This window comes from Athene noctua, chromosome 7 (genome assembly GCF_965140245.1).
Source record: "Athene noctua chromosome 7, bAthNoc1.hap1.1, whole genome shotgun sequence".
NCBI lineage: Eukaryota > Metazoa > Chordata > Aves > Strigiformes > Strigidae > Athene > Athene noctua.
Window position 1 is genome coordinate 7866540 of NC_134043.1, and position 16763 is coordinate 7883302.

At 39.1% G+C, this 16763-nt stretch overlaps 1 protein-coding gene across 11 annotated transcripts in view; it reads left to right on the forward strand.

Moving 5' to 3' along the window:
* Nucleotides 1-290: 290 nt before the first annotated feature.
* Nucleotides 291-16763, forward strand: part of ZRANB3 (zinc finger RANBP2-type containing 3) — a 54132-nt gene continuing 37659 nt past the window's right edge. For 2 of the 11 annotated variants that reach the window (XM_074911448.1, XM_074911458.1), the window contains exons 1-2: nucleotides 6262-6360; nucleotides 8018-8176. In XM_074911448.1, the coding sequence (XP_074767549.1) occupies nucleotides 6338-6360; nucleotides 8018-8176 (182 nt within the window). In that variant the 5' untranslated portion in view covers nucleotides 6262-6337. Of the gene's footprint in view, nucleotides 788-1058; nucleotides 1117-1293; nucleotides 1408-1429; nucleotides 1501-1839; nucleotides 2072-3380; nucleotides 3461-5161; nucleotides 5237-6261; nucleotides 6361-8017; nucleotides 8177-16763 lie in introns of those variants that run through there. The other 9 variants (XM_074911452.1, XM_074911454.1, XM_074911451.1 and 6 more) reach the window with 9 other exon arrangements.

Sequence of the window (16763 nt, forward strand, 5' to 3'; positions counted from 1 at the left end):
TTAACCCCATCGCCAGCCCCGACAGCCGCCCGGGTTCCTCCTGCTGCCGCGGCGGGGAGAAAGGCCCGCCCCGCCGCGCCACCGCCGCCAATAGCCGTGCAGAACGCCAATGATCAACAGCCGCGCGGGCCAACGAGCGGCGTGGCAGCCTCCCCTGGCGCTGCCCGCCAGTGGTGCCTCTCAACGCTTACGCGGGCGTAAGCCCGCCCAGAAGACGATAGCCAATCGGAGGGGTCCGCCGCACTGACAGACGGCTGTGACCACCAAGGAGAACCCCGCTTTGGCGCGGAGACCGGCACCGCAACGCCCGCCTACTGTGGGCAGCCGACGACCACTGGCAGTGCGGCGGCGCGCAGATGGACTGCTGCCGCCGCTAATGACAGCGCGGGCGCCCCCTTCTCCTGGGCTCCCGTCCCCCGGCGTGGCGGCAACTCTCCCTTGGCCGTAGCGTGCCCGGGAGGCTCTGCTGCCGCCCGGGATACGCTCCACCCCGAGCAGCAGCACCCCAGCCCCGCCGGGCGCCCCCCGCTAGCCCCCCCGGCAGGCGCACGCAGAGCCCGCAGCCCCTGAGGGGCCGGCGCAGGGCGGGATGGGAGCTGTAGTCCCGGCTTAGCCGCGCACCCTTTCGCTCTGCGGGCCCCTCGCCCTGGCTCCGGCCCTCAGCCGCTCTTCCCGCCCCTCTCTAGAGCCGGCGGTGACGCCCGAGGCGCCCCGTCCTGCGCGCCCGTCGCTCACCCGCCCTCCTCTCCAGCCCGCCCGCCCCTCTCGGAGCGGCCTGAGCCGTGAGGTAACCGCGCCGTCTTCCTTCCCCTTTCCCGCCCCCTCAGCCCCGCGCACCATCCGAGCGAAGCGGGGGCCGGTACGAGGCACCGCCGGGCAGGAACATGCCGGTTAACTCACTGCCGGGAAAGCCGGGGAGGGGGGCAGGGAGGCGGCGGGAGGGAAGAGCAGAAAACATAAAGGGAAAAAACGGTTCTTAGGCCCGGAAGCGCCGCGAGCGCGGCGGGAAGCGCCCGGGCGCGCGCGCGCACCCCTTTTAGGTTTCGTCACTTCCGGGCGGCGGCTGTTTGAGCCCAGAGCCCGCGAAGGCGCGGGCCGGCGGCGGCGGCCGGAGCCGTGAGTGACGCGGCAGGGCCCGGTCTGGCGGCCCTCGCCTGCGAGCGGCTCCTCAGGGCGGCGGGGAGCGGGAGGGGCCGTTTCTAGTTTGCGCCCTGCGGTTGCGCTGTGGTGTATTGCGCAGCGGCCTGGGAAGGAGAGGAGGAGGGGGGTGGCTGTGAGGGGCGGCCTGGGCCCCCGCCTTGCGGGTGGAGGCCCGGCCGGGAGCGCTGCCCGGCCCCGCGAAGGAGCGGGGTGTGAGGAGCTGCGCGGTGAGCGGAGTCGGGGGTGCCCTGGGTGGGACTCGCCCAGGTGACTCCTCGTTCTTTCTCAGCCCGTGTGTGCCAGGTCTCGCTAGATCTATTCGCTCTGGCTGCTGCTAGGTTGTCACAGCGTGTGCTCAAGGTAGTTCTGCTATTGCAGGACGCTGCTGTGTTCAGGGAATTGCGTAAATTAAACAAAAAAAAAAAAAGTTGCCTTCAGGCAGGTATTAAGGTGTCTCTTTACCTCAAGCCCAGTTCACTGGCCTGTGCAAAAACAGTTGTATGCTACAGAGCTTTGTGATGTTCTTTGTTCTGTCTGATTGCGTTTTCTTGTAAATTCTAATGACTTGGGTAGTCTTTCAATTCCTTTTTATTCCACCGGTGGAAAAATGGCTGATGAATAACTCTGGCAAGGTCCCCTGATTTTCTTAGAGCCTTAAATTCCCTATTAAGTTTTATTAAACGTACAATCGTGGAGCAGTTAGGACCATCAAGACAAAATTTATGAAACAAACGCTTGATGGAAACACTAATTTGTTTTAGGCATCTGCTACTGAGCTGCATTAAGAGTCTGTATTTAGTGATCTGTAAAAATAGTGAGTTTGTATTATATCAGCTTGTGTTGACAAACAGCTATTGCAAAACTTAAATAGTCATTGAAGTTCTCATCAGTTTTGCACCCAACCTTCCTATAACGAAACATCTTACCTGAGGTAATACTTTCAACAAGCTGGGTCTCAATACATACCTCTGGAGGGATAAGGGTCTCTACTGAAATGCAGTATAGCAACAGAAGTAACAGAAAGAATTCCAGATGGTTTTTTTTATTATTTTACTAGTATTTACACTGCCCTTATCCCTTGGTGGTTACTTACTTTTCCAGATCATTTATGAATTCTTTGAACATAATAGAAGCTGGAGCAGATTCCTTTGAAATGTTGGTGTTGTTTCTCTCACGTATGAAGCATCTACTTACTTGTATTTTTAAAAGGTTTCAGTGCAATTTTTTCACATGTCAGCTCAGTTTTCTTAAGAGTTTGAGAGTCTTTCTCAAAAGTTTTCCTGGAAATTATAATTACTGTACAGATATGTTCATAAACCTTAGTCTGTTTTAATTTAATTTTGAAAAATAGTGGAAACTGGACTACATCAACCAGTTTATAGGTACATTGTGGTAGATCCCCTTCAAAAAAACTTCAGTAGACCTGAAAGATAAGACTCACCTTTGCAAAAGATGCATTGACTCCCACCAAATAGATGCATATATCCTGGTGTTTACGAGTTCTACATTTCATAAATTTTAATGATTTTTATTCCCTGTAAGTGAATCATGCTTTCCCCATTCTTGCTTTTAAAAGTTGGGGTCATTTACTACCAGCTAGTCCTGAGATACTAAAGCAATTTTAGATGAAAAGTTACTGGGTTTAGTAATTTGGTTATTTTATCCTGGATTCCATTTTAAAAGTTTGTGAAAATACTGTACAGTTTTTCTTTTTATTTTTTGGCTCATAAAACTTCTGTAGCTGAGTGAACTGTCTGAGTGAGAAGTTAGGTCTCCACACCAAACCTTTTAGATCTATTTTGTCTGAGAAAACTGAAGTTCCAGAGCTTGTGACCTAGATATTTGGGGAAGTTGATGGGATGAACAGACACAAATGAAAATTTTGGTTTGGAGAAAACATGCACTGATCTTTCTCTTGGAGAAATTCTGAGTCTGCAATAGGTAGAATAACAGACACAATCTGGTCTTCTGCTACGCTGACTAGAATTTTTTTGTTTTTTTAAAAAAAGGCTTTTTATTTGTTGACCTTTCTACAGTGATGTATATAACTGATCTGTCTCAAAACAAAATGTAAATGACCACCACTGCCAAAGTCATTATACTCAACTAAGGCATTGATTCTCAGTATAATTATTACTTTAGCAAATAATTACAATTTTTTTTAATTACAAAAGCAATTTGTTGGAATTAATTTCTTTCTCTGTCTTGTTTCATTACTTTTAATTCTCATTTCTACACAGCCAAAATAAATCTTTTGTGGTGTCAATATACCTTTCATAGTGCCTTCTGTAGCTTCAGATATCAAAAAATACCACTGCAGGTATGAATGTAGACTGAATATGGATTTTTTATCACCACTGTTTAGTCAGAAATAATGACAAAGACCTTTGAATCTTCGGGTTATGATTCTTTGTATGATCATTAAAAAGTGTATGTTTACAATAATTGAAGTAAACTTCAAAAGTTTGGAGAAGAACCATTCAGGTGTTGCTTTTAAGGAAACAAAAAAGTACGTTTTAGCTGTCTAAGTTCTTAAAACTTCATTCTGAAGTGCATGTTCTCAGACAATCATATCTCAAGCATCATATGTTTCATAAGGTGTTTTTTACTTGCCATGAATTTAATAGTAATCAACTGTGAGAGTGATATGTTATATATGCACAGCTCATGGCAAAGTCCACGTTTGAAAACTTGTATCCAAGTTAAAGTAATAATAATGTAGATAAAGGTAAATGCAAAGGATTGGAGCATAAAGCTGATAATTAGGAAAATGTTGAGGTAATGTGATTATGCGAATTACTTTGCTTTTCCAGGCAGCAATGTGTGAAAGATTTAGTAATGCACAATTCATATTGCTGTCTTGTCATGTGCTCACACTAGTCATTGTATATGTTTTTATAATAATTGTTGTTCACTGCATGTGGACTTCTTTAATGATTCACCTATTCTATAATTATTCACCATTCATTTTTTAATTATTCATCTGGAGAAAAAAATAGACAAAACCTTGTACATATCTGAGATTTAGTGCTTTCTGTGTTGCTGCTTTTTAAGATAGATCTGCAAAGTCAGTTTTAACCTTATTAGTGACTGATGCAGAAACATTTTTTTATTGTAATATTGCTATGTACTGATGAATCATATGGGCCTCCTCTAATTCAGATTTATGCTTCTGAAACTGCATGGTTTTTATTCAATGTTTCAGTGAAAGAATCTTATAATCTAGTTCAACAGAAAGTTAATTATGTTAACATTTCATTCTCATATTGTCACTTACAACAGGCTATGTAGCAAGCTGATCAGAAGTGTATAATTTTCTCTGCTTTTATAGAATAGAAAATCATCACAGAAAATGAGTCAGAAATTTTCTTTAGGGGTGAATCACAGAACTGAGTGTTGAACAGGTTTGTTGGGTCCACCAATGCTGCAGTATACTTGTTTAAGGTTGGCTCTACAGAAATGTTTAGTGTTTGTTTTTTTGCCAGCAGTCTTGAAGTACCTTAATCAACTTTTAAAGAAAAAAAAAAAATACTCTGTGGAAAATATTGTGATAGAACTATTAAAGTGGTTATGATTGCTTCCCCAACAGTTATTGCTGAAACATTTTTGTTTGCTCAACTGAGAGGTGAAGTGGGTATTTACCAGAGCTTTATGGCTTCTTTTCTGTGAAATGCATCTCTTGGGTATACAGGACAAGCGAGACGCTTTCCTTCTGTTAAGCAAAGTTCACTGATGGACATGCATCAAAGAGCCTTGATACTGATCATAGTACTTTTATTTGTTGTTGAATGTTCCAGAGGCCCAAGGTACAAGAATATTGTTCCATTAAAGATATGAGAAAGATTCCTCTTATAAAAATGGGGGGGTGGGCGTGGGGGTGGGGCGGGGGGAAGCCTCAGTCAACAGTGCAATCACACTTGGATGGTACAGAATGGTTTGCAAAAGAAATCTAGATTTCTTTTTTTCTGTAACTGGCTAATTCATTGACATTCAGAAGGTATCCCTCTTTATCTTTGGACAGGTTATGTTCTAGGTGGTCTTCAGGCAGAAGTCTATGAGGAGGAGGTTTAGCAGCACTGGGCTTGTCTCTTATTAGGTTAGTACCATGAGTGTGTGACCTGATGTGAATCTAGGGAGAAAAGATCCTGTCTTTCTTCTGGTAGTAGCAGGCTTCCTGTACCTTGATCGTGCTATTGGAAGTACAACAGCAGCCTCTATCCAGCTGTGGAGTTCTTATTGCTGTGTGAACCACTGCACTCATCCAGTGAGTAGCATCAGGTCTTCAGACCCTTGAGTTACAGGTTTTTGAGACCAAGGTTGAAACCATGTTTATAGAGAAGTATGTGTATATACGCGCACATGCATCTGTGATTCCAGTTAGGACTGTTATTTTCATACATGTGCAACAATATTTCTAGGCTTTTATATGTGGGAGAAAGGATAACTCTTCAAGAATATGCTTCTTAAGATAGATTCTCTAGCAGCTAAATCATTTAATACCAAATAGAACAAAATCCATAGCACTGGTAAATACAACCCTTATACCTCAACTTTGAGTGTTGCACAATATTTTAAATTTAAATTAACTTTTTTCGCCCTCTCACTGTCCAGCACAATGGTACGTTATAATGGTGGTGGTCACATGCCACTTTACTGTGAAGTGGTAGTTGATGCCCACCAAGAAGGTAGACACAGAAGTTCTCCAATGTTACCCGGTTCAATGCTTTCACAATGACAATCTGATGGAACTTGATCATAGACTCATCTGCAGCATTTTCTTTCCAGTTCTCTGAATGTCTGTGATATCTTGATGGGTATGCCTATAATTCATCATATCACCAAAAAAAGCACTTACTCATTTTCTGTCTATCTGAATGTCATTAGTCTGACTGGTGATGTCAGGGATGCTTCAAAATCTTCATTTTTCTAGGGTTTTACAACAGTTTAGTGGATTTCCAGAACAATAAGGTGTCCCCCCCCCTTTTTAAGTTTTTGGGAGGGGGTGTTCCTTTTTGTTTGTTGGGGGGAGTCCAGTTACAGACAGTTTTGTCAACAGTACTGACAGAGCCTTTTTTTTTGTTCTCAAGACGTGGAAAATTCCCAATAACTTATTTCTGCAGTGCTCTCTAGGCCTCTCTTCTTTCCCTTTTTCTTTGGATCTCGCTGATTTTAAGGCAACATTGCCTGTCGAACCAGCATGGACCCAGCTGACTCAGCAGTGTAAGCGAATCCTGCCCCCCATCTCCCCTCTGCACCCCATCACCCCCCCTCACCCCCCCACCCCCGGGTAAGCACCATGGAGAGGGGCTCGGGGCCGGGGACTTCCCACAGCCATGGGAAACTTCCAGTAGGAACCCCCCCTCCCGGCCCAGTGGAAGGAATTTTGCACTTTAGTCTAACGTAGACCTGTGGAAGATGAGGTGTTAGAAGATGTTTCTATAGTTGCACTAGAACAAAAGCCCAGGCTCTTTCAACTTGGGCTATAGATAGATACAGTGCAGTTAGAGCTAGATTCTCTTCGCTGGAGGGAATGCCACTTCAGCTGGGAGAGTGTACATCAAGCTTTGTAGCTAAAATTTCATAAATGGAATTCTTTAGGAATACAGAGGTGCTCTTCTTTCACTGTGGCATACAATTTCATCTGAATCAATCTGTTTGTTTTACCTCACCTGTACTCCATGACAATAGAAATAAACTGTTACAAACTCTGTTTTGCAGGATTGTGCTTTATGGTGTTGATTACTTTAATCACTTGCATTGTCTCTAGGTCTGTCTTAGTTTGTAACCACTCAGTGTGAGGAAACAGGTTACTCAATCCTTCAGATCCTTGAAGTGAATGACCATTTAGCTCAGCACATTTCTTTTTGTGAATATAATGGTTCATCCCACCAAAGCCCATCTGATTTCTTCCAAGTCACTTCAGAAATATGTTAGTTTCAAAAAAACTGAGTGCAATATGTTCAGAATTTTACTGTCAAACCTGGTGGTACAATGTCTACTGTTAGTAATGCAGGAAGCATAGTTTGGCTGATATTCTTTGTTCATATGATCATTAAGGTAATCGTGCTTCTCATGCAAGCCATCAATCCAAAATAATTAGGTAATGCTTTGTTGTAAAGGTTTGTTCCTTTCCTCATGTTTAGTTAGTGCACTGCTGCTGAGCTTTTGAACAGTTTGTTTGTTTAAAGTCTATCGAAGTTGTAAGAAATCAAAAGCTAGTATTTCTTCTCTGTCCCCTTGGACAAAAATGAATGAAGGATCCACGGTTTTAATCTGAAGCACAGTATGAGAATTTTCATTGATTAATTCTGTGGTTTAAGATTGTTTTTTTGTGGGAGGAATAAAGCTCCTTACTCTTTTTTTGGTTTGTTTCTTTTTTTCTTTCCCACAAACTGGACATATTTTGCTCTTTTTTTCCTGATTTGATTTTAGGTTAAAAATTTTAGAGTAATGTTAGTTCTGTCATCGGAAGGTTAAATAACCTTTTTTTCCCTGTAACTTTTCTGAAAAATGTTTCCTAGAAAAGTTGTATTTCAATGCCTATAGGTAGGCTCTATTTAAATGGGCAACAACTTTCATCCATGAATAGGCAACTTTCTCAAATAGTTATTTCATAGCATTGAGGAAGTGATACATGCTGACCTCTTTGTGCTGAAGTAGTTAGAACATTTTATTGATATTGAGGTGGTGGGCTCTTCCTCCTTCATCTGCATTATTTTATGCTTTCTAGGGAGAATTCTTAAGACTTGAGAAAAGTTGTGGATACTGAATATTTCAAGACACAATGATTATCATTGTTCCATGAAGCTTTATTCTGTAATAGATTGCAGACCTGTCTTTTAAGTAAGACATCTTTTTTTGGTTTTGTTTCCCTTAGGTTCAACATGGCTAGTACATTCCAGGAAACACCTACACTTGAATCTTCTTATTCAGAAAATGTTGATGCTAAGCTGTCCTTTCTACCTGAAAGACTGAGAAAGAAACTGCTCCCTTTTCAGGAGAAAGGCATCATATTTGCACTTCAGAGAAATGGCAGGTAAAATTCTTATTGTATAATATGTTAAAAATAATTATTTTAGGTAAGCATAAATGCATTTTTACAAAGGCTATGCAGCACTAGCAGCTCTTATGTGAGTTATATTACAGAAACCTTTTGTAAACTGTAAGATAATGTGGTTTAAAATGAGGGGTTGTTTTGTTTTTTCCCCAGAGAATGAAGAAATGTTCAATACAGCATTATGCAAAAAAAGATTGTAGTATCAAAGATCTCCTTATGTAAGAGGAGGTTGATATCAGTAGGACTATCCTTTTTGTCATGTTAATAGAGAATTCTTAAAATAAGTTAATTCACATTTGTTTCTTTAGTTCTTAATGGCGTGGTAGAGCTGTTAAGAGAATGACTAACAGATCTTGATGCATCTGTGTGGCATTCTATTTTAAACTTGGTACAATTTTGGCATGTAATCCGGGTGTTCTGGAGCTCACTGAGCTGCAACAGCAGAGCAGAAGAAGCCTTGCAGAGTGCTCAGTTAGCAAGTGCAGCAACTAATAGAGTAGACATTCAACAATTACCTGATATATCAGAAATATAGTTTATGCCACAGAGACTGGAAATATTTTGCTGAGTAGGAGCCCGTTACTGAGTTACAGGGGCAAAGAAGAGGGAAGGGGAATGCTATCTCCACATTTATAAATTTTAAAAAATTTAGGCAGTTGCAGCATAAAGCCGTGAAGCTATGGGATGTTCTTTTGGAAATTAATGCCATTTTAGAGTTCTGACACAAATGAAATTATTTTAGATTAGGTTTTAAAGAAGGATGTAGTTAGTTTCTGATCATTTCATCATGTTGCTCAGAACAAGAAGCTTAGAGTCTGAGAGGGTTTCTTGCTAACGTTTGTGATATTTTACAGGAGAAAAGAAACGTGTGTATCTGTCTAAAGGTAAAAAATTGGAAAGGAAGTGTTTGTCATCAGTTCTTGTAGTTATATGGAACTTCCAATCAATTAAAATGTCCTCTGAGGTTTTTCACTTTAATTCTATTCATCTGGCCAAAAACTTTCAGCAATTACAACATTGCTGTATTCAGGGAACAGAGCAAGCCATCTATTTTATGCTGCCAGACTAGGTAGCAGAGTAGAAAGATGAGCCCAGCCATTAATTTGCAAGCCTGAGATTTAAAAAGCTTTATGCTGTATTGACATTAACTTCTCTGTGACCCTTGGTCACCTCAGGCACTTTCCTGCTGCACAGTGTGACTGCGAGAAGGAATGCATACGGTTTTAATGGATCACTAAGACTTTGATAGAATAGACAACAAAGTCTACATTAGACTTGAATTTAATAGCCCTTGGCTACCATATCTCAGTTGATCTGAGTCTGGTAAGGGGAAACAACATTTGTATAGTAATCAATTGAGGTGCATTTGTATATACAAATAGGGAAATAACAGAAGATATCAAATGTGTATAGTTTCTTTCATGTTACTTAGTATAAGCTAGTGGATGTATTTGAAAGTAGCATCGTCTTCTGCAGCCTATTATATAATATAGAGGTTCCTCAGGAAGCTGCTTAACTGTAGGACTAGATAAATTTTAATCATATATTTCTTTTTGTTTGAGAAGTAACAATTGCCTGTGATAAGTACCTAAAAGGGTTTGGAATACCTAGGCTAATGACTCTGACAAGGAGGGGATTACCTTATTTTCATTAGGGCTATGGGCTTTGTGTTGTTTAATTGAAACCTTTCACTAACAAAAGACTGTTGAGTTAGATGGCACTGGTAGTTTTACTGTGGCACATGTATGAAAGTATTTTCATCATGATTGCAAGAAATCTCATTCCTTGGCGTAGCAGATTCTATATGTTAGCTGGGTCAAACTGAGGAATTGTGTGCACACTCTCAACCAGCCTCTATATAAAGTAAAATGTATTAAGTCAAACTTTCCTGAGGACTATTTTTTAAAATCTGTCCCTTGCTCAGGCAGATCTAATTTTCTTTCTGTCCCAAAACAGAGAACAAGAGCCTCTGCTGCTTGTAGCTGAATTTTCTTATTAGTTTGTCAGCCCTTGGCTCACCCAAGTCTTTCCCTTTTGTGTACTCTGTAATGATTTAATTCTTCTTTCAGTGTTCCCAGTGGTATATTTTAGCAGGGTCTGGTACTTTTCCATAAAAGTGTCTTTTCTAGTTTTAAAAATATATAAACATAGGACTTGAAGTAAGCAGTATGTGCATTTCAACTCTTATTTCTTCTCTCCCTCAGGCTATGCACTCCCTTTGCAATCATCACTTAATCCATGCTTTGCTGTAGTGGCAGGAAACTGGTCTAAGAGAAAGTGCTCTATTGTTGGCTGAAGAGATTCAATTAATATTATCTAAGGTTAGACAAGCACCCAGCATGAAAAGGGACTTATTAGAACAAACTTCTATTTCTTGCATGGAAGGGGCTGGGAGTAAGATATTAATTCCATTGTCTTTTCCCAGAGCATAAAATAAATACACTGTTGTGATTTGTGCTTTTGATTCATTAGTAAATGAATCAAAGGGTTTTTCAGTAGATGCTCCGAAGGCATCATTTAGGCTAACAGAGACTGCCCAACACTTTACTAGGAAATAGTAATTCTAGAGCCAACAAGACAGTCTATAGTTCAACATATGCTAAGATAACCTTTTAGCTTACAGACATGCCTTAAAGGTAAATAACTGCATGGCTGCTTATTCCTTACTAGAGATTATTCTTCAGAAGTACGCTTGGGAATAGGTATCTAGGGATGAAAACAATATTTGGTCTTTATTTATAACCTCAAACATTAATGTGCAGAAAAGATGGGTGTACACAAATTCTGTCCCCAAAAACTATTTTATTTTTATGCTTTTCTTTCAGGAAAAGTGTAAGTTATTTTTAAAAACAGCATCAAATATGTATTTATTTATATAGGTTTTAAACTGTCTCTTAAATAGAAAGCAAGAAATTTGTCCTTTCCAGGAACATAAACTCTTATCAATGGGTTTAGGAAATATTTAGGGTTATTAGGGTCACTTGTGTGTACACTGTTGGGAGGTGGAGGTGAGCAATTCTGTCTGCTCTTTGCTGGTTATTGGTCACAGTTTGGGCTGATGTGGACAAATCCCCATTTCCGAAGAGCTCAGGGTAACCATATTGCAAGTGAAGAGGCATAAACTGAAAACCTTAAAGTAAAGATGTCATCTTGCTTGTTGGGTTTAGTTGATCTGAGCATCAGGGTGTAATTTTCAGGCCTATTTTATTCTCCCATGTAAAATCTATGAAGTATGCAGGAGGAGGCTGACTTGAGAATGAAGGTCTAAACAATACCGAGAAGTCACCAGACAATGATCAGGTGTTAGGGAAGAGGACGGGGCACTGTCAAAGCACAGTACTCTAGAAAAAGTGATATAAATTTGGGCAAAATATCCAAGATGCAGAGATATATGGGCAAATGGCTTGATTGTACTGATAAGGATTGTATTCAATCTCTTTTGAGCCCACATCTCTTTCTGGATATTAATGGCTTTTACTGTTGCTGTTCACAAACATAGTGCTTGGAAAGTCACAATATCTTTCTTCCACGTATTATTTTATATCCTCTCTTTATAGAAATGTGCGATGTCTGTCTTGTATAATATTACCATTTTTTCATCTGAATATACTGTAAAAGTCAGAGGCATACTATTGTTTGAAAGTTGGGTTGCTTGCTACTGGGTAACATGTAGACCATATCACTAAATGCTTTATCAAGTTTTATAATAACAACTGTCAGCATGTGATTTGCAAACATTGGTATTTAGCATTTCTTCTCTTGTGGATGGTATCTGAAAAAGATGCCTTCCGACACATGGATATCTTTTTTCCTAGAAATGTTGGCAGAACAATTTGTTTAAGCTGTCTTGCATCTTGTGGATGCGAAAGAGGACTTGGACATATCTACCACGCATTTAATGATCTTTTCCGTTATAATTATGTGCTCAAACTATTTTACTGGGGTAATCTAGTTTCATACTGTTTTCTTCTTACTTTCTTACATAAGGTTCAAGAGTATTAACATTGTAACTTCTGTTTGCTAGGGAGAAAAAAAAAAAATTAACTAAAGATTGAAATGCTTATTTGTACATTTACCAGGATCTGTATTTCATTCCAGTGTTGATTTATTGATAATTTTTGCTTTTTTAATGGTACCTTCATAAATGTTAGAGGTACCACATTAACTGATATTTATATGTTCTGGAGCATGTGATTTTTAGTTTCTCATACCTGCTGACTTAATGTTGTTTATTGAGTATAGACACAGTAAAAAAGAGGTAAATGACAATGGATGGCAGTAACATAAATGATGAGAGTAACAATGCAGAGTTCATATGTGGCATTAAGAACTATCAGTTTGAATGAAAGGGTTATTTGTTTTGTTGGGCAGTCATTTTCTAGAGTAAGAAAAAGTTGTATAGCATTTAATGTTTTGGATAGTAGGCTACAGAAAATCATTATGATAGTGAGCTCATTAAAGAATGGAGCGTGAGTGTCCCCCTATTGTTATAACAAGTCAGTTACCTGCTTTTCAAAGCAGTATTTTTTTTTTTTTCCACACACTGTGTCTCTGATCTCTGGCAAGCTACACAGGAGAAACACGTAGTTTATTCTTTGTTAATTAAACCAGATTTTTAGTTCAATGACTTTATCAGTCTTCACAGAAATTAATTCACCCCCTCCCACCCTCAAAGCAGACCGGAAAAACAGAGGCTCAAATCAAAATTTTCTCAAAGCTTATGAACACAGCTAGAAGATTCTAGCTCCAGTTCCTCACTGGATAGGTAGAGGGTGTACAGTCTGCTAAGGCTGTAGTAATTGAATCATAGAAATTATAGCTCTTGAGCAGGAAGCAAATAGAAATGCTTAGAATTCCTAGGCACACTGTAGCCCTTTGTAGGGCCAGGAATTTCTGGTAAAAGTCATATTTAAAATCTCAGGCAAATTTGTATAGAAATTTCTTTAACTTTCTAGGATGGTAGTAGGAAGGAGTGGTGAGAATGCACAGAAACTGAGTCTAGATATCCATGCATCACAGCAGACTACTTTTTTTTTTTTTCCTCTTGAAATTGAAAATGTCTAAAATTTTCAGAAGTCCTTATTCTGAATCTGCTTTGTTGTATCTCATGCAGCCTGCCTGAACATAATAAAACCACCCTATAGTCTGCATGTCCAGTGTGTTGAGCAGGGAAGGGGTGGAAATGTGTCTCTTAATAGAATTTTTTAAGCTTTCTTTGTCTAGACTCTGAACTAGACAGTCTAAATCAGGTGAATTCTTCTGTATTATCCGTTGCGTAGTATGAAAGGTATCCTTTCTACTTGGGTGTCTAAGGGAGTTATATTTCTACCTTTTGGAAGCTGATGTAATAAGAGAAAATATGTTCTGTCTACATTTGCTTCCATGCACATTTTAGTTTGTGCTAGAACAGTAGATCCTTTTCTCTTACACTTTTGTTTACCTGTTTTTCCCTTTCACTCTTATTTGTGTCACTTCTACAGAGTTTGGTTCTGGTTTTTATGTTGTCTATTAATCTTTCTTTCTCCTTCTGTATAATGCCAGTGTTGCTTTCTGTCTTGTATTGCCTAAGTTAATAAATCTTTTTACTTTGCTTTTATCTTTACTATTTTTGATCCATGGTTACAGATTGATTTGCTTTTTCAGTGTATTTCTTTTCTTCAGTTTCTTGTCTTTGATATAGCTATTATTAAGAAAATTTCAGAGAAGACAATATATTTTCTTTCATTTTCATTTTGAAACACTAAGCCTAGATCTGTTACTGTCTATGTCTAATTTTTCTGTCATTTGTTTGAAAAGTCATAGGTTGCTGCAAGTCTTTGTTGTGATTAAATGCAAGACTAAATGCTTTTTACCAAAGTCATCTCTTTTTTTTTTTTTTTTTTTCATAATCAGCTACATGGTTTAAAGGAACACTTACCAAAAATATTTTACAGGCTACTGTTGTGTTTTCCCCCAGTATTATGTCTCAGTATTTCTCTTCTGGGAAATGCAGCATTGTTATTTTCAGTTGAATTTTGCTTTACTGTTTTCATCTTTGTTGTAAGTCTTCACAACACCACAGTCTATTAGTTAAGCAAGTAGCATACAACTTCATTTAGGCAGTGAAAACATTAACCATTAATTTCTAAAGAAAAATGTAACAGAAATGGTTGGCATGGAGAGTTCATCTTTTATGGAGCTATAGCTATTTGATAATTATCAGTTTATTATGAGTGTTTATACTGATAACTTTTATTTATACTGATAATATTATAAGGTTATGTACTGAGTATTGATAGTGATAACTATCAGCATGTACAGAGAACATTTTTAAGAATTTTTCTTCATATTGGGCTATTTTTTCCTGAATAAGTTGCTGGAAATCCTAGTGAGCATTCTGACTATTTCTTTGTAAGCACATAACAATGACTATCTATCATTCTTATATGCTGCAGGTAAGGATATAAAACTGGTGTAAGTACCAAACAGAATGTCCTTTAATGACTCCAAATTTTGTAGCACCACTGTTGTTGTGAGACTGGAGATAATCTGAATTGTTGTTATGAAACTTGTGACTGATTTGATCTTATGACAGAGTTAAGAGTTTAGCATGAAAATAAGAAACAGACAAGATGAAATTAATCATAGTCTCTTTTGGAAGATCTACATATTCTCTCTGGTTTTGTCCCACTGACTTTGATAGATTTCAAATTAATTAAATTTGCATGTTAGAAAATGAAATTCTTTCACTTTTTTTTTGCCTTGTCTAGGAATATTTCTATGAATGTTTCATTTTCATTTGAGTTTTTACTTGGTGACTTGCAGCATCAAGTTCTATCAACAAGTGTCTCTGTTATTTGTAGATCTTCAGATCAGAGAGAACTGGGAATAAAAATAATTGTTATTATTAATGTGATTTCTGTCACTAGTCTCAGTAGATCATGGTTAGGTAGTGTGAAAGATCTCTGAAACAAGGCATAAGTCTCTTGCTAGAGTAAGAAAGAAATATTTTATTCCAACATATTCAGCAACTCATTTTAGATACATGAAATTATTATAATTTTGTGATAAATCTTGAGTCCATAAACCCTGCATAATAATAGATGAGCAGTTGTTTCCAGTCTTGGAATACACAGCTGAAAAGTAATCACTGGGGAAAAAGAATGGAATGGCCATTTAATTAATATGTAGAGTATCAAACAGTTAATACATTTCAGCATTTAAATATGAAGTAGCTCTGTGAGTACTGTGTTTTTAAAGAAAGGTTTCTTTTTTTAAAGATGTTGGTTTGTAATGTTTCAGAGTACATTTCACATCTGAGAAGTGCCAAAGGGGGATGGGGAGAGAGAAAGAGATGATTACATGAAGATGCTAGCTCACAGACTGAGGTTCAGATGCAGGAAGTATGAATGAGAGATTGAGCCAAATTCTGCAGAGCTTTCATGGCCAGGGAGGCTTGTTTGGAAGTGATGCTGGAGGAACTGGGAAGCAATTCAAATGGGACAAAAAATGCATTGTCAGTAAGTGAACATAGAATGTCATTCAGGAGAGGAGCTGGGTGGGGTTAAAAAAAAGATTTAAGAACAGAAAAAAGCAATGGTGGTAATCTGAGAAATTACCTGGGATTAAATGTGGACTTTTAGCAGCAGGAATAGAGAAGGAAATACAGATTTTTAGAAATGCAGGGCACAATTTGTTAGAATGGAAGAGAAGAACCAAGTGAGATAAGACTACAAATGAAGGTAATATATTGTCAGTAGTGATGGAGAGAGGGCAAATGAGTTTGGTGTTAGCTGTGTGCAATGAAGGTTTGCAGCAGGAGAATCCACAATGAAAAATCGGTGTGTGTAACTATAAGCATCAGGGAGAGGGCAGAATGAAAGTGATTGGTTTTGAGTATGTGAGACAAACCACTTTAATGCAAGTGAGAAAAAGTAAGGTCTTGAAGTATGAGTCAAGTTCTGACTGGCTTAATGGAAGTTGGAAGGAAAGGAAGAACACAGGCAGAAGACTACCTCAGAGGTATCTGGGTAAACAATTTAAATCCACATGCTTGATAAGTCTTTGTATTGTGTTGAAGGGGGGACAGATTAGAGTGGAGGAGATAAATCAACATAGAAAAGATAAGCAGAATTGCTTAGTTCAGGATATATATATATATATATATCAGAAAAGAAGTGGGATATTCTGTCAACTGTTGAATGGCTTGTTGTTTTGAAGTATTGGTATGGAGAAGGAACCAAGCATAGGGGAAAACTAAACACTGGTTTTGAGAGCTTGGGGTGCTGGAGGGAAAAGACATTGAATCTAGGAACCATTAAAAATGGAGAGACTCGTGATAAGACATTTTTCTAGGTAATTCTTTTCCCTATTGCCTGATTCAGCTAACTTCAAAGGAAGAAAACATGAAGAGAGTAGTTCTGCAGCTCTTGCAGTGCAGGTCACTGCAGGGGGAGGTTCCCATAAAGCAAAGTTTTTTGGGGAAAAGTAACAATAAGTACCTAAATTTAATTGCAAGTCATTAGACTACATACTAAGGAAGAGCTACTGTTGATCACAGGTATTTCAGCCATGCCAATTAATACTG